At 35.5% G+C, this 15,143-nt stretch overlaps 1 protein-coding gene across 24 annotated transcripts in view; it reads right to left on the minus strand.

Moving 5' to 3' along the window:
* PBRM1 (polybromo 1) overlaps positions 1-15,143 on the minus strand; it is a 105,401-nt gene that overhangs the window by 64,050 nt on the left and 26,208 nt on the right. For 15 of the 24 annotated variants that reach the window (XM_019724301.3, XM_074313080.2, XM_019724300.3 and 12 more), the window contains 8 exons: positions 14,402-14,500; positions 11,558-11,643; positions 10,691-10,786; positions 9,983-10,074; positions 7,688-7,901; positions 4,105-4,246; positions 2,665-2,762; positions 526-570 (listed from right to left, as the gene is read on the minus strand). In XM_019724301.3, the coding sequence (XP_019579860.1) occupies positions 526-570; positions 2,665-2,762; positions 4,105-4,246; positions 7,688-7,901; positions 9,983-10,074; positions 10,691-10,786; positions 11,558-11,643; positions 14,402-14,500 (872 nt within the window). The remainder of the gene's footprint in view (positions 1-525; positions 571-2,664; positions 2,763-4,104; positions 4,247-7,687; positions 7,902-9,982; positions 10,075-10,690; positions 10,787-11,557; positions 11,644-14,401; positions 14,501-15,143) is intronic. The other 9 variants (XM_074313083.2, XM_074313082.2, XM_074313079.2 and 6 more) reach the window with 1 other exon arrangement.

A 15,143-nucleotide genomic window follows, 5' to 3' on the forward strand; every position in this document is an offset into this window, starting at 1 on the left:
GATGCTTTTAAAAAAATAAAACATGGACAAGATCAGAGACTGAGGAAATGTATTCATGCTTGAGAAGTACTAATCCAATGATAGGTGCCAACACAGACCAACGTCACGTGGATTGCCAACACTGATTCTGATCCCTGCACCATCCCCTTATCTAGAAAAGGCATCCCTTAAAGGGAATTAGCACCCGCTAGCCCCTGGACACCGGCAATGCCGCCATATTCAGTTTCTACCTTCTGCTACAGAAGCACAGCCACAGTGATTGGTGAGGGGGCTTGCTGCTCCCCTGCCAAGCTACCAACAAATTAAAGCTCCTGAACCTATCTAAGCTAACTAATTCTGAATTTATTTTACTAACTATGCTTCTAAATCATACTGCTTTCTTTATTCATAAAATAAACTGGCACCCAAATAAAAACCATTATTTCACATGCTGAAGGCTTCACTTTTCACCTAATCAGTACTAACCATGCCACAGAAGGTTACACTTTTAAAAATATGTTTATGCATAAAAAAAGGACTGCACACCTGGATAGCCTCCTGAGACCCAACATCTCACTGTCAAGAGTGTTCCTGGGAAAGCAGAAACAAACATTACATGTGAAGAGAAACAAAATAAGTAACATCGGAGGGTCATGTTTAAACCAAATACGGTTGAGAAAAAAAGAATTCTTCAATCCAATAAATAAAAGATATTAAAAACACTTGGAACATTTTAACATGGAAGATAGCAAGTAGATTTTTGGGTAGAGGGGTGGGGGAGAAGAATGCACTCCCAGAATGAAGAGAACATACCAATATTAATTTTTTTCATGCTCTTTAATAATTAAAAAAATAAGGAAAAGATAGAATTAAACACAATACTTAGGAGTCAAGTCAGGTGGTACTTGGAAAACTTGGTGCTGACTATTCTGGACAAGCTTAAGTTCAGGATGCCTGAATTTTTGGTGAAGTGTATTTCGTACAAAAACCTTTTAACATAATTACCTTCTAAAAGGTTCATTATGTTATTTTCTTTGTCATAATCTAAAGTATAGAACTTGCTTCTCTCAACCTCTTAACGTCCACTCATGCCTGTATTTCAAACCTGTGTGTTCTTTTACTGCTTTAGCTATGATTTATACTTGTTCTTCTCTTATTCCTTTTTTTCACCTTATCATACAAAACACTTCCCAAGAAACCTGTTAATAAAGGAACTTTTTGTCTGCAGTGGAATTTTATTATTTCAAGAACATAATGCTCAGTTTCAGTTTTCTTTTTACGGGAGGTTTTAAGAGTAATATTTTTCATTTAATCAACTTGGGTTGTCCCACAAACTACATGCCAGAGATTGCTAATTTTTAAGGATCTGGCCTGGGCTAATGCTTCCTTAGAACTGTTTTCTTAACACTTAACTAGTTTAAGATCTCTTTTCATTCAGTGTTGGCAATAACTGAACCATCACTTTTGCCTCCATTACCTTATTTTGCCTGAGAAGTTTTTATCTTTGATTGGTGACTGATCTGGAAAACACAGGTGATGCAGTAGTGGAGTTATATAATTATACTCAAAGATGTTCTTGAATTGATGTCTCTGATTTGTTTCACATTTTTCCTCCATTGTCCCTGGTATTACAAGAAATCAAGAACTTGGAAGGACGAAATTCATAGGCCAGTAATGGAGGAGACTCACATCTCAGGTACACCAATCAATTTGGTTACTATGGCATAGCACAGCAAAGTCATTTTCTAAAAAAAAATTTCCCAAATGCTATTTATAAGAGGGTAAGACAGGATAGCTTCTCTCTTCTAAACCACTTTTTAAATCCTCTGGTATTAGTAGATGTATAAATGCATGAACAGAACTATGTCAACAGTTACTAATGATTTCTTCATTCAATTTTGAATCTGTGAAGCCCTGCTATTCGTGGTTAACTTATTCCTTGTCTAAGGTAGTCTCCTTGGATGGACTGATGCTTAAAAGATGGTGAGACAGTTAAGGCTGAGGGAGAATATGGTGTTCCACAAAGAACAAGCCAGAGAAATTCCATATGGGAGGCATAGAAAAGAGATGGTCTTGCATGATTCTTTATAGGAGTCCAGCTTCAGAAACTCACAGTAAGGTCCCCTTCCATAAGACCCGGGAGAGAAAGAAAGGGTTAGGGAAGTTGAGAAAAAGGTTAGGAAGAAAAGAAAAAATATCTAGCTTAACATTTTATGAACTACAAGAATTTTGGCTGGCTATTTTACAATATGACATCCTTAAAATGGCAAATAAAATCAGATTAACAAAAGGGTAAGAGTAATGACTTACTTCACTATAGTGATGGTAACAATTGTTTGTAATTCACCACATAAAAATTACCTAAATTAATTTAAGTGGCACTATTTAAATGCCATATTAAAACAAAATAACTTGGATGACAGAAAGAAGAACATGTTTTACCAACCTATACAAGTAGTTGTCACTTTTATCTATATCATCTAAAAGCAATATGGTCCTTGCACATACAAAAAAACACTAATCATACAATTTAAAAATGAATTCTAAAAGAAGACATGTAATCAAACATTCCAAGCTTGTAAGAGAATTCATACTGGATAGCTTACAAAAACCTTTCCTGCACTTATCTAAAACAAAATAAATAGAAACTGAGAAGATGTCTCCATCTATGAGAAGAGTATATACCTTTTTCTTTTGGCACTACCAGTATCAGAGGTGGCTGAAGAAATCATGCTGTCTCCATCCTCAATGTCGTCTCTCCTGGCAAGCTCCTTCTTCTTTGCCTAAAACAGAGCAGATCCCGGGAGTCAAGCTCACTCTGCTGAGCACTCCTAGAATATATGAATATTAAAGAGCTAGACATATGAGATTCACTCAGAAAGATACAACCGCACGTAGGACGCATAAAATTAGTCATTAAACATTTTCAGTAACCCAATTTAACAAAAGCATGCATGACAAAAAAGTAGGTTAATAAAATGAATCTAGAGAGTTGAGGAATCAACACTAGCTAAACTGCATTTAATACTACAAAGGGCACTGACTTGTTAAAAGCACTGAGGCAAGGTATAGGAGCATCTTGCTCTGTTGGCCATATTGAAGTAAAGCCAACTCAAAGATGGCCTTTGGTATGCTTGACTTCTTAAGCAACAGTGTGGCTAAGAAGAAAGTTTAATGTGAGAGGTGAAAGAAGATCTACTTTTCAACACATGCATTTTTAAAGACTTTCTGCCAAACACAGCTGAAAGCCAAACCACAGCAGACTTAAGGAATACATACAGAATACTGAAAAGGAAATACTTGAAACCCACAGCGTTGATCACAGTGTAGACCATACAAAATGAAGATTCTACGGGTGATCTAAAATTGCTTTTGCTCCTTCCTTGCTCTGAGCTTTTCTTTCCAGAAAGACCATGTCAAAAACTGACAGGTGGACAATTTTTATTTCATATCTATGACTTGTCTAAAAATCCCTAGATGACCCATGACCTCAGGTACCCTCCAAGGTATGTTCTTAGAAAGGATCTGATAAACTAATGCACATTGTACAATGATTAATTAGCCCTAAGATGTCCTTTCTCCTAGGACCAACTCTGCTTCAACAGAGACACAGTCTAGAACCAAAGAAATAAAATTTAAATGATAGAGTATCACCTGTGATTGAAGGGATACAACCAATCCTTGCTTCTTCTACTCACCAAGCTAACCCAATCTAAACTATTATTCCTACTCTACATGATCCTGACGACTCTAAAAAAATATTCGGCAATATTTGTGGCAGAAATGAACAATGTGATATATTGCTGGGGGAAAGCACACATCTTAAAAGAACACACTCAAAATGTGTAAAATTATTTCAGTTATACTGTGTTTCCCTGAAAATAAGACCTAGCTGGACAATCAGCTCTAATGCGTCTTTTGGAGCAAAAATTAACGTAAGACCCAGTATCGTATCATATCACATCACATCAATCACATCACACCTGGTCTTATATTATAGTAAAATAAGACCGAGTCTTATTAATTTTTGCTCCAAAAGATGCATTAGAGCTGATGGTCCGGCTAAGTCTTATTTTTAGTGAAACACGGCACATACAACAATTTAGCAAAACCAAGAATTCATACCTGCATGACTTGCTGTAATTTTAGAACTCGCTTATAGATAGCTGAATTGGGAACATTATAGCGTTTGGCATTTTCAAACATTAAATTCAGATCACACTCCAAATGATCCAAAGTTTCATATTCTTGGTTCTTTAGCTTTGTTCTGTGAAAGACAAACATGGTTAGAATTTTCCATTATGAAAATTATGAAGCATCCTTCCTGAAAGTTTAGTGCAAAATCCTGATAAGCACTAGATGGTATCTTTACTAATGATTCTGATTAGAGGCCTGGAAGTGACATTTTCAAGATATAAAGTGAGGAGGCAAAAGTACCATTATATTTAGGCAACATGACAGTTTAACCGAAAGTCCAAAAGAACAAACTAAAACACTACACGAAGTAATAAGAGGACCTAGTAAAGTGGTCAATTACAAAGCAAACATACTAGCAAAATTCCTAATGGAAAAACCATTAGTGGTTAACATGCAAATCCTAAGAAACAAAAATCAAGGAGGTTTTAAGCTACCTTAAATGAAAAATCACGATCTACCCATTTCTGAAAATCAGAGGCCCTTCCAGTTCATGAGTGTTAAAGGAAAGAGAAAGTACTGGCCATGCCATGAAGGAGCATTTAGAATCACTTATTTACCCCCAGGGGTGTTATATATGAACAGTGGTTTACAATGGTAAATGAGAGGCAGATATGTCAGAGTCCATTCACTGCTATTCTTCCAATATAAACTTTTGTAACTAATTAAAATAGAAGTTTTTAATTATTTTACTTAAGTCTTAAGAATTGTGCTATTTCTCTCAGACACTATGGCTATTACTAATACAAACCCTCAATAGTCCCTATACCCTTTGTTATCAAGTGAAGTGTCATGGTTTGCGGTAAATCTAACTCTGTATGGATTTAGACAGGACAGACTTTTAAATCTTTCGATTGAAGTACTTGTATGCTTATCCATCAAAGTCACAAAAATAGTATTAATAAATACTAAATATATTAATATATACTAAATAGTATTAATAAATATGTGTAAACAGCATCACAGAATAAATGCAGAGATTTCAGACTTCTCTCTTAGAATGACATCATCCATTCCACATATAAAGTTTTACTTAAAATTCACCAAAATCATATGGAAATTCCATGTAGTGCTTAAAGAGATATGAATGTTAGAGAACATCTCTAGGTTAAAACAAAAAACAACCAAGCACAAACTCAGGCCTCAGCAATAGCTTAGGCAGCTAGCACCCAGAGTTTAAATTACAGCCTCAGACTTATTACTGCCAACGCTAAGGGTAATGTGCTGGGTGTTCTCAACACCCACAGAGAACAGGCAGAGAACCCAAGCTTATAAATGACAATCTATAATAAATCTCAAGTTATTTATCAGACTGATGTTAATCAAGGATAGTGAGGAGGGAAGGGCAGAATGGGAAATAAAAGATGAAGCCACAGTATCCAGCTCCTGCCCACTCTTCCATTTTTGTTGCTTTTGATGACACTCAACTATGTTCCTTCTGCCAACAAATCTTCCTAGGACTGTTACATAATACAGCAGCCACTAGCCACAGGTGGCTATTTCATGCAAAATTAAATAAAATTTAAAATCTAGTTCCTTAGTTGCACTGGCCACATTTCAAATGCTCAACAGTCACGTGTAACTAATGGCTACTGTATTTAGACAGCACAGATAAAACAACATTTCTGCCATCACAGAAAGTTCTATCGGACAGCACTGCTCTAGATTTCCCTGTTGCTCAGATGGAGAGCGTAACGAAAGGTAGCCCAGCTCCTGTCAGGCATGACTGGCTCAGCATGTGTCTTTGGAAAGAAGGTAGATCACACGTCCTAAAGGCTGACTCTTCAGAACTCCAGTGTGCTGCCAGCTAGGCCTCAGCCGTTTCCCTATTCCTCATATTCCCCTATATGTGTGCCAGACAACTGTCATAGTGAAGTTAAAAAGAGGGGAAAGGTATAGAATTACTGACTTGACAAAGGTTTATATTAGAAAATTCTAACTTGGAAAAAGGTTGTAGGCAGGTGAATGAGCTGGCTGATGATTTGTCTCCTTCTGAACTAATTAGACTGCTTGAATTAAAAAAAAAAAGGTTATACACAAGATCACAAGATTGCCCCGGGGATACGAAAGACACTTTGCGGAATATAATCAATAATGTTGTAAAAATGTTGTAGGGTGCCAGATGGGCACTTGTCTTATAAGGGAGACCACTTCAGGGACAGTGTAGATGCCTGACCACTGCAGTGTACACCTGGAGCTGAAGCTGAATAATAACGCATGTCAGCTATAATTTATATATATAGACACAGGATGTGGAGTACAGCATAGGAAATAGAGTCAACGGAATCATAACAGCAATATACAATGTCAGAGGGGTAGTAGATTGAGAGAGGGAGGGTATCACTTAGTGAGGGGTGCAAATGTCTAACTACTACATTGTTTTGTATACCTGAAACTAAAAAAAAAATTTAAAAAACGGTTATGGGAGAAAAGAAACTAATGACAAAAATTGTTCAATTAAAAGGGAACCTCTCAACATCTACAAGACAGTCACCATCTTTTCTAAGGCAAAGAGTATTAAGACAAATTTCTAGGCTATTTTCTTAATAAATGGCAGCCTTAATTTCCATGTTATTTTAAGAGGGCCAAATGAGCTGATTTTCTATATCCTATTGTGTACAAAACCTCCAAAGTTTGGATTAAATAAAAACACCATAAATCTTACTGATCAAATGATGAAAACAGAAGTCACAAACGCAAAACCATGAAACATACGTTGTTAAACAATCTTATTTCCTAGAATCCAGCAAATACAAGAATTTTAATTCCTACTGTTTGGAAGGTTAGTTTTCTGCCATGAAAGCATCCTATAAATACCAGCTTAATCTCACCTTGTCAAGATATTTTCACCTGCCTATTGCCTCTATCTGGGTATACTGAAAAACCTAACCCATATGTGGGCGCTACAAAACATCACATTTTATAATATAGCTTATTTCCTACTATTTTTAATGATACTGTGGTGGTAAGTATTCTGTCAGGCTGAATTTCCAATGATCATTTTAATATTTTCTAAACAGAATAGGGAAACCAGATGAACCATCTTTAAGGTATTATTTCAGCTAATGAATTCTCTAAGAGCTGAGTAGGCTGATTCTGGGGGATTCACCTATAGGTAAATTGTTGTAATCAAAATATCAATAAAAGGTATAGGCAGAAAAATTTTTGTACTTTGTTCATTTATAAGAAAATGAACAGTTAAATTCTGAGCTACATGAGTTTTTATAATCCACAATCTGACACAAAAATGTCTAGCTGGAACACCTTTCATTAATTTGTCTCTTGACTCTACTGCAGTACGAAGAATATTTGTATTTAACCAAATTTATTTCTTGCTTTTCATATGAGTGATATTCAAGTATACTCTAGACATGTGAAAACATTTTTACCTTTAATATCCTTATCCATTTTAGGAAGGAAGATATACTTGTATGTGCAGGCTCAACCACAAGAACATGGACGTATATTCGGTAATACAGAAGACATTTTACTGCGTAATGTAGAAGACGTTTACCTGATCTGTTGTAGTGATATGGGCACTTTAATTTGCTGATAATAATCAGGGTATTTTTTCTTCGAAGGCAAGTGGAAAAAAGGTTCAGCAATTAGCTGCCCTTGGTTATTCCGACAGCTCCTAACTGTGTCATAAAGCTGATAAAAAGGATTTGAAACATCCATAAATGAAGTAATGCTTTCTGCTTCCGACTCTCCTTCTTCATAACGTGCAGCTAGAAAGAAAAAAAAGGAACCATACTTTAAAAAACTCTTTCTAATAACCTTGCATGTTAAGCTATATGTTTGAGAATACTCATTTTAAAAGAATAATCTCTAGTCTTCATTAAAGATGTTAGTAATGCTTAATATAATTGTATGTTTACTTAGAGGAATATTACATAGAAATTGAATGTTACACAGTAAAAGTTATGCTGTTTTTAAAAGGTTACAAAACGGTTTCTCTTTTTAAATGTGCCTTCTTCAGAGACTCCTTGCTATGTGTGCTTGGCCAAGAAAAAGAGCAAGGAGGCATTCACAGATCTCAGAACTAAATACAAAAGCTAAAACTATAAAATTCTTAGAAGAAAACGTAGGTATTAATCTTCATGGCCTTGGATTGGATAATTGGTTGGATAATCTATTCTTTTTTCTTTTTTTTATTGGGGAATACTGGGCAACAGTGTGTTTCTCCAGGATCCATTAGTCATTGTCCTTCAATTTGGTTGTGGAGGGCACAGCTCGGCTCCAAGTCCAGTCGCCATTTTCAATCTTAGTTGCAGGGGGGGCAGCCCACCACCCCATGCGGGAATTGAACCGGGCAGGCTTGCTAAGAGCTTGTGCTCTAACCAACTGAGCCATCTGGCCACCCCACAGGGCGCTCAGTGGCAGCTTGTTGTCTTCAATCTAGTTGTGGAGGGCGCAGCTCACTGGCCCATGTGGAAATCAAACTGGCAACCCTGTTGTTCAGAGCTCACACTCTAACCAACTGAGCCATCGGCTGCCCCCTACTCTGTTTTCTTAATAGCTGAAGTTACTAAATAATAATCCTCTTGTGATAAACGTAGTACTATTTACTAGACAAAAGGCAATAAATACTTTTTAGGAATGTTGTAAATGGTGTGGTTTTTCTTCAATTTGTTATGCTACTATAAGGTTAATGAAGTAACCAAATGGAAGAAGGAAATCTAAACATAATGTGTGTGTCACTTTTATAATCAGCATAAAACAAAGCTAATAAAAAGATAAATTTTCTTTCCAGTTTTGATATGACTAGGCCTAATTTAAATAAAAAATATTTAATTCTGTAGATAAGTATCAAAAAATTAAATTCATTATAGGAAGCGGAGTACAGCATTAGGAATAGAGACAGTGGAAATGTAATGGCTCTGTGCGATGTCAGAGGGATAATGGATGGGGGGAGGGGGGTTCACACAGTGTGAGGGATATAAACGATAAACGTCTAAGTTTTGCTTTGTCTTGTGCACCTGAAACTAATAAAATTATATTTAAAAAAAGTTAAATTCATACCCTCATAAGTAGTCTATAGTAATTATGAAATTTCTATAGAAGATTTAGTACAAAATACACAGCTGGAAAAACGTGTGGCCTCACACTTGACTATAAAATCAAGATATGCCAGAATAACTTCATGAAACAAATTTTATCTCTACATATAAAAATATCTACAGTAAAATAAAAAAATATTATATTACACTTATGAGAAAGATAACAAAATCAAATATACCTCTAGAGCTGTTCTTTACGTTGCTATTTAACAAACTACTTTTCCATTGATTTTTAGTGCCCAATGCTCTTTGTTTAAATGACAATTTACTATGCCGCTCTGACTGTAATTTCCATCTGTCTTTAAATCATAAGCTCTAGCCGAGAAGAAATTATAGCCTACTGAAACTCTAAGCCAATGACCTGGAAATCTAAGATGTTCTGAATTTCTTCCTGAAATTTCCTGATGGTTGTCCCTAGTACTCATTAATTATCATAAGATGTTCTGAATGTCTTCCTGAAATTTCCTGATGGTTGTCCCTAGTACTCATAGGTTTGAAAGCAGGATCTGCTAAAGCTATCAAACCAATTGCATTGGAAGAAGTATTTATTTACTAAGATACGAGCTTTAACACAAATAAAGCAATAACCTTTTGATAAGTTTGCCAACCAAAGAGTTTAATGAAAATGCAACAAATCTGCATGTATTCCAAAAACTGAAAACTCCCAGCCAGATCAAACTCAATGCAATTTTTCTTAACCAGCAGGACCCACTGAGAAGGCACTGAACACGTCACCGCCTAATGCTTACCAGCTAAAGCAGCATCCTCTTCACTTTCTGAGCCATACTGAAGGGCCATGGTAATTGCTGATAAACGACCCCCCTGGACTGCTCTTTTATTACTACAAAGAAAGACAAGCAATTAGAAGACGTGGAAAGATGTAATCATAATTTGGTTATTGTATAGGAAATAGGAATTGCTAACAAAGCATTCACAACAAAAAAAGAATTTCTATTAACTGCCTCCTCAATCTATCTTTGTGCTTTTTATACCCACCCTAATCAATTTTAGCCAAGACCAATTATTTTCTCTTCGAAAAGAGGGAGTGGTGGTAGAAAGTCTAAAGTAGGCTACTTGTAATTTGTTCTTTACATAAACACAGCACACTACTCCTTATTTTATAAAAAAAAAGTTTCGTTCATAATTACTGGTTAATTCTAAGATGCTCATATTTTATAATGAACACAAATTCTATTACGAACACAAAACCTTTTAGATTTTACCACACATTTTACTGGTAATATGAAACACTACCTGACAAACAACTTCTGTTTAAGCATTTTCTAAGAGGTAAGGTCAGCACTTCAACCTTTTAAATGAGGTATTTGATAACAAATTCTCATAACCTAACTATACCCAAAAATATTACTTCAAGATAGCCATCAAGCAAACACTAGTATGCTTATCCTTATAAACATTAGTCAGCTCTCAGACTAAACACACACATTCTCTCTCACCGGTAATACTTGCTAGTGGGAGTTCTCTCTTCACCAAGGCTGCCTTTACTGTGCGAAGGGCCTGTCAGCCTGGTTGCAGCCAAATTTGATGAAGTCCTATCCAGAGATAAAATTTAAAAACCCTCAGAAAATTTAAAAACCCTCAGCTGAAATCAGAATGCTGGGTAAACAAAAAAGAAACAATCATTTTCTTCTTTTCTAAAGAGAAATTTCAAATATTTGAGCCTTTACTGGGCAATAGGCTTTGCTCCAAAACCTGGGGACTCTGTGGAGGAGAATGGACCAGGGCTGGTCCTAGAGAGCTGATGGTCACTACAGTGACTAGAGGATCTAAGAACAAAGCAAATGTCAAGGTCAGAAGAAAGTTTCCAAAATAGCCACTCAATCTTTCCATTTCAGATAGGAGGAAGAGAATCGTGGAAGTATTATTTGTTCAAATATTAGTCCCGGCACAAGCAAAAGCCAAGATGAGACTAGATCTTTGGACACCTGGCTAAATTATGTAAATATAAACATATATACCTATATATAACATACAAATATCGTAAACCTACATGTTATATATTGTATATATATGTATAACATAAATTACATACAAATACAAACATATATATGTACATATAACATATAAAGCAATAAAAGCATATACTGGTGCTAAGTGCTAAAATTTGCTTCTTTTTAAATGAAGGCTTTCAGATGCAATAAAGGTGCGAGGTAAGCGTTATCCCTACTCTCTTTAGAATCACATTATCAACTGTAAATATAATCTTGAAATGCATCTTGTTTTCCACTGTATTGATTCCACTAGCTAGAAAATCCAGCAAATAATAAAAAGCACAAGGATTTTAGACATTTTTTTTAACCTACCTTATTCGAAGGCTTGACTTAGCCATTTCATGATGTTCAATTTCTGCCTTTTTCATATAAAATATTTTTTTAATAGAATTTGCATCCTGTCAAGATAAAATTACTTGGCTTAGAGAAAGTATAGGAAAAAAAGGACAGTTTAAAATGCTCTCAATCTTGCACTGGACACTTTCTATAGCACTCCTTCCATTTGGAGTAGCCCTCCGCTCACTATCCACAAAGCTGTATCCTCTAACCTTTCTACAAGCTTCCAAAACATCTTCATAATTAAACGTAAGTTAAAAAGCCTCCTAACTCATTCACAATTAATCACACACAAAGATCTAATGATGAACAGGAAAAACAATAGTGAAACTACAATGAACTCTACCTGTGTACCCTAACCTAAAAATTGAAACAAAGATACACTTCTAAGATTAAAGACTATGTACATAAATTTACTTGCTTAAATTAAAAGCACACTAATATATCAAGCCCAAAGTTTCCCTTCTGTCTATAATTTAGTTTAGGGAAAATAATCAGATCAAAAAGTAAAATTCCTAACTGCATCGACAATTGGTAAAATACTATTAAAATGTCATATTAAGATGTTCTATCAAGGACTAAGAGTGCAAGGACTTCATAGTTTATTCCTTATTTTCACTCAAAGTTTCTTAAAAGATGAAAGATAAAAGTTAAAGTAACTATCAAAAGTCACTGTGAATCAGCATTCTGAAAGTTTAAATGATCTTACTTCCAAAAGATTTTCTGAGCATCCTTTGCTAAATTCCCAATGATATATTATTAATCTAAAAACTTTTGGGGCCGGCCGGTGGCTCAGGCGGTTAGAGCTCCATGCTCCTAACTCCGAAGGCTGCCGGTTCGATTCCCACATGGGCCAGTGGGCTCTCAACCACAAGGTTGCCAGTTCAATTCCTCAAGTTCCGCAAGGGATGGTGGGCAGCGCACCCTGCAACTAAAATTGAACACGGCACTTTGAGCTGAGCTGCCGCTGAGCTCCCGGATGGCTCAGTTGGTTGGACCACATCCTCTCAACCACAAGGTTGCAGGTTCGATTCCCGCAAGGGATGGTGGGCTGCGCCCCCCTGCAACTAGCAACAGCAACTGGACCTGGAGCTGAGCTGCGCCCTCCTCAACTAAGACTGAAAGGACAACAACTTGACTTGGAAAAAAATCCTGGAAGTACACACTGTTCCCCAATAATGTCCTGTTCCCCTTCCCCAATAAAATCTTAAAAAAAAACCAAAAAAAAAACACACCAAACTTTCTACAAGCAACTATTCATTATAGGGCCACCAAACTTCAAGGAGGGAACTGCAAAGAAACGAAATAGTCATTTTACATTGTATATTATGCTATACAGATTTTTTTTTATATTTATGAGGTTTAAATGTAGGAACTAAATCTATTTTAACTAAAAATTGAATTGAAAATGAATCTATATGTCTACCTGGTGTAAAGGTAGAAATATAGACGAATGGAATAGAATTTAATCCAGAAATAGACCCATACATCTAGGGTCAACTAATTTTCAACAAGAATACCAAGACAATTCAATGGGGAAAGAATAGTCTTTTCAACATAAGGCACTGGGAGAAATGAACATTCCTATGTAAAAAGAGAACGAATGTGAATTCCTACCTCATACCTACCTCATGTATACAAAAATTAAAAATGGTTCAAAGACATAAATATAAAAGCTAAAACTATAAAATTCTTAGAAGAAAACATAGGTGTAAATCTTCAAGGCTTTGGATTAGATCATGGTTTTCTTGATATGGTACTAAAAGCACAAACAACCAAAGGCAAAAAAGACAAACTAGACTTACCAAAATTAAAAATGTTTGTGTCCCAAAGGACACCGTCACGGAAGTAAAGACAATCCACAGAATGGGAGAAAATATTTATAAATAATATATTTAGTCTAATGTCCAGACTACATAAAAAACTCTAACAACTCAACAAAAAAGACAGATAAATTAAAAAATGGGCTAAGAATCTGAATAGACATTTTTTAAAAGATATTATGACTGGCCAACATGCACATGAAAAGATGTTCAACGTCACTAATCATTAGGGGGGAAATGCTAATCAAAACCACAATGAGATACTATTTCACACCCACTAGGATGGCAATGATAAAAACAAAGACAAAAATGGAAAAAAAGTGTTGGTGAGGATGTCAAGAAATTATACTTCAACATTGCTAATGGGAATGTAAAATGGTACAGCTGCTTTGGAAAACAATTTGGTGGTTCCTCAAGAAAGTTAATATATAGTTATCATGTGGCCCAGCAATTCCATGCCTAGGTATGAACCCATGAAAATATATGTTCACATAAAAACTTACACATGAATGTTCATAGAGGCATTATTTATAGTAGCCCAAAAGGGAAACCACCCAAATGTCTAGCAACTGATAAACGGGTAAATAAAACATGGTATGTACATATAATAGAATATTATTCAACAATGAAAAGATGAAGTACTGACACATGCTACAACATGTATACCTTGAAACTATTACGCTAAGTGAAAGACAGCCACAAAGGACCATGTATTGTATGATTTCATTTATATGTAATGTCCTGAATTGGCAAATTCACAGGGACAGAAAGTAGACTGGTGGTTGTCCAGGGCTGGGGAGGTTGGGGCAAAATGGAGAGTGACTGCTAACTAATGGTGCCAATGGCTGCACAACTCTGTGAATATACTGAAAGCCATTAAATAGTATTCTTTGGGGGAAATGTATGAAACATGAATTTTATCTCAATAAAGTTGTTACATAAAAATTATTAGCTCTAAATCATACTCTTACCAATGAAAACAACAGAAAGAACTAACCTTGAATACTTGAGAACCGGGCTCATTATAAGTTTTGGCATTTTTTGCTAGGAGATCTATGTCTTTGGCCATTGCATGAATACTCTTGTAGCTTCCATTCTATAATAAACAACAAAGTATAGCAGTTCCTCTTATTGAGAGTTAATCAGTATAATCTTAAAAAAAAAAAAAAGAACTCCATATATTTTTAAATTGTCACCATGTTCCAAGACTTTATTGGGAAGTACATGTGAACAATATAGAAAATCATTTTCTCTTTATAAACTATTGATATTGGTCGTTTACAAACACTTTCTGAGATAAACAACAAAACCAGAGATACATTATTCCCATAAAAACTTAGTTTTTTAAAAAATCAAATAAGGTAAAAGTTGTTTTATTTAGCAAACACATAGTGCTTACTTATGTGCCAAGCACTGTTCTAAGCACTTCATTAATACTAATTCATTAAGATGGACTTAATAGTGTGAAGTAAAACTTTAGTTTTACAGGTCACTTCAAATAAAGTAAAAGGTCAGTCTCGCACAGAGGGTAACATTTTGTGAGTAACTACTATGTACTAGGCTGCACGTTAGGGCTGTCACATCTTCAAGTTTATTCAATCCAAAATATCTCAGGAAACTCATAACTGCCTCAATTTACAAAGGAAAGGAAGAAGAGAAACTCTAGGCAAAAGGTACACCAGGAGACAGAAATGAACCGACATGTTCTAGAGAGACTGAGGAAACCACAGGAAGGGGAG

Source organism: Rhinolophus sinicus, chromosome 5, assembly GCF_057876585.1.
Source record: "Rhinolophus sinicus isolate RSI-liver-muscle chromosome 5, RSI-T2T, whole genome shotgun sequence".
Taxonomy (NCBI): Eukaryota; Metazoa; Chordata; class Mammalia; order Chiroptera; family Rhinolophidae; genus Rhinolophus; species Rhinolophus sinicus.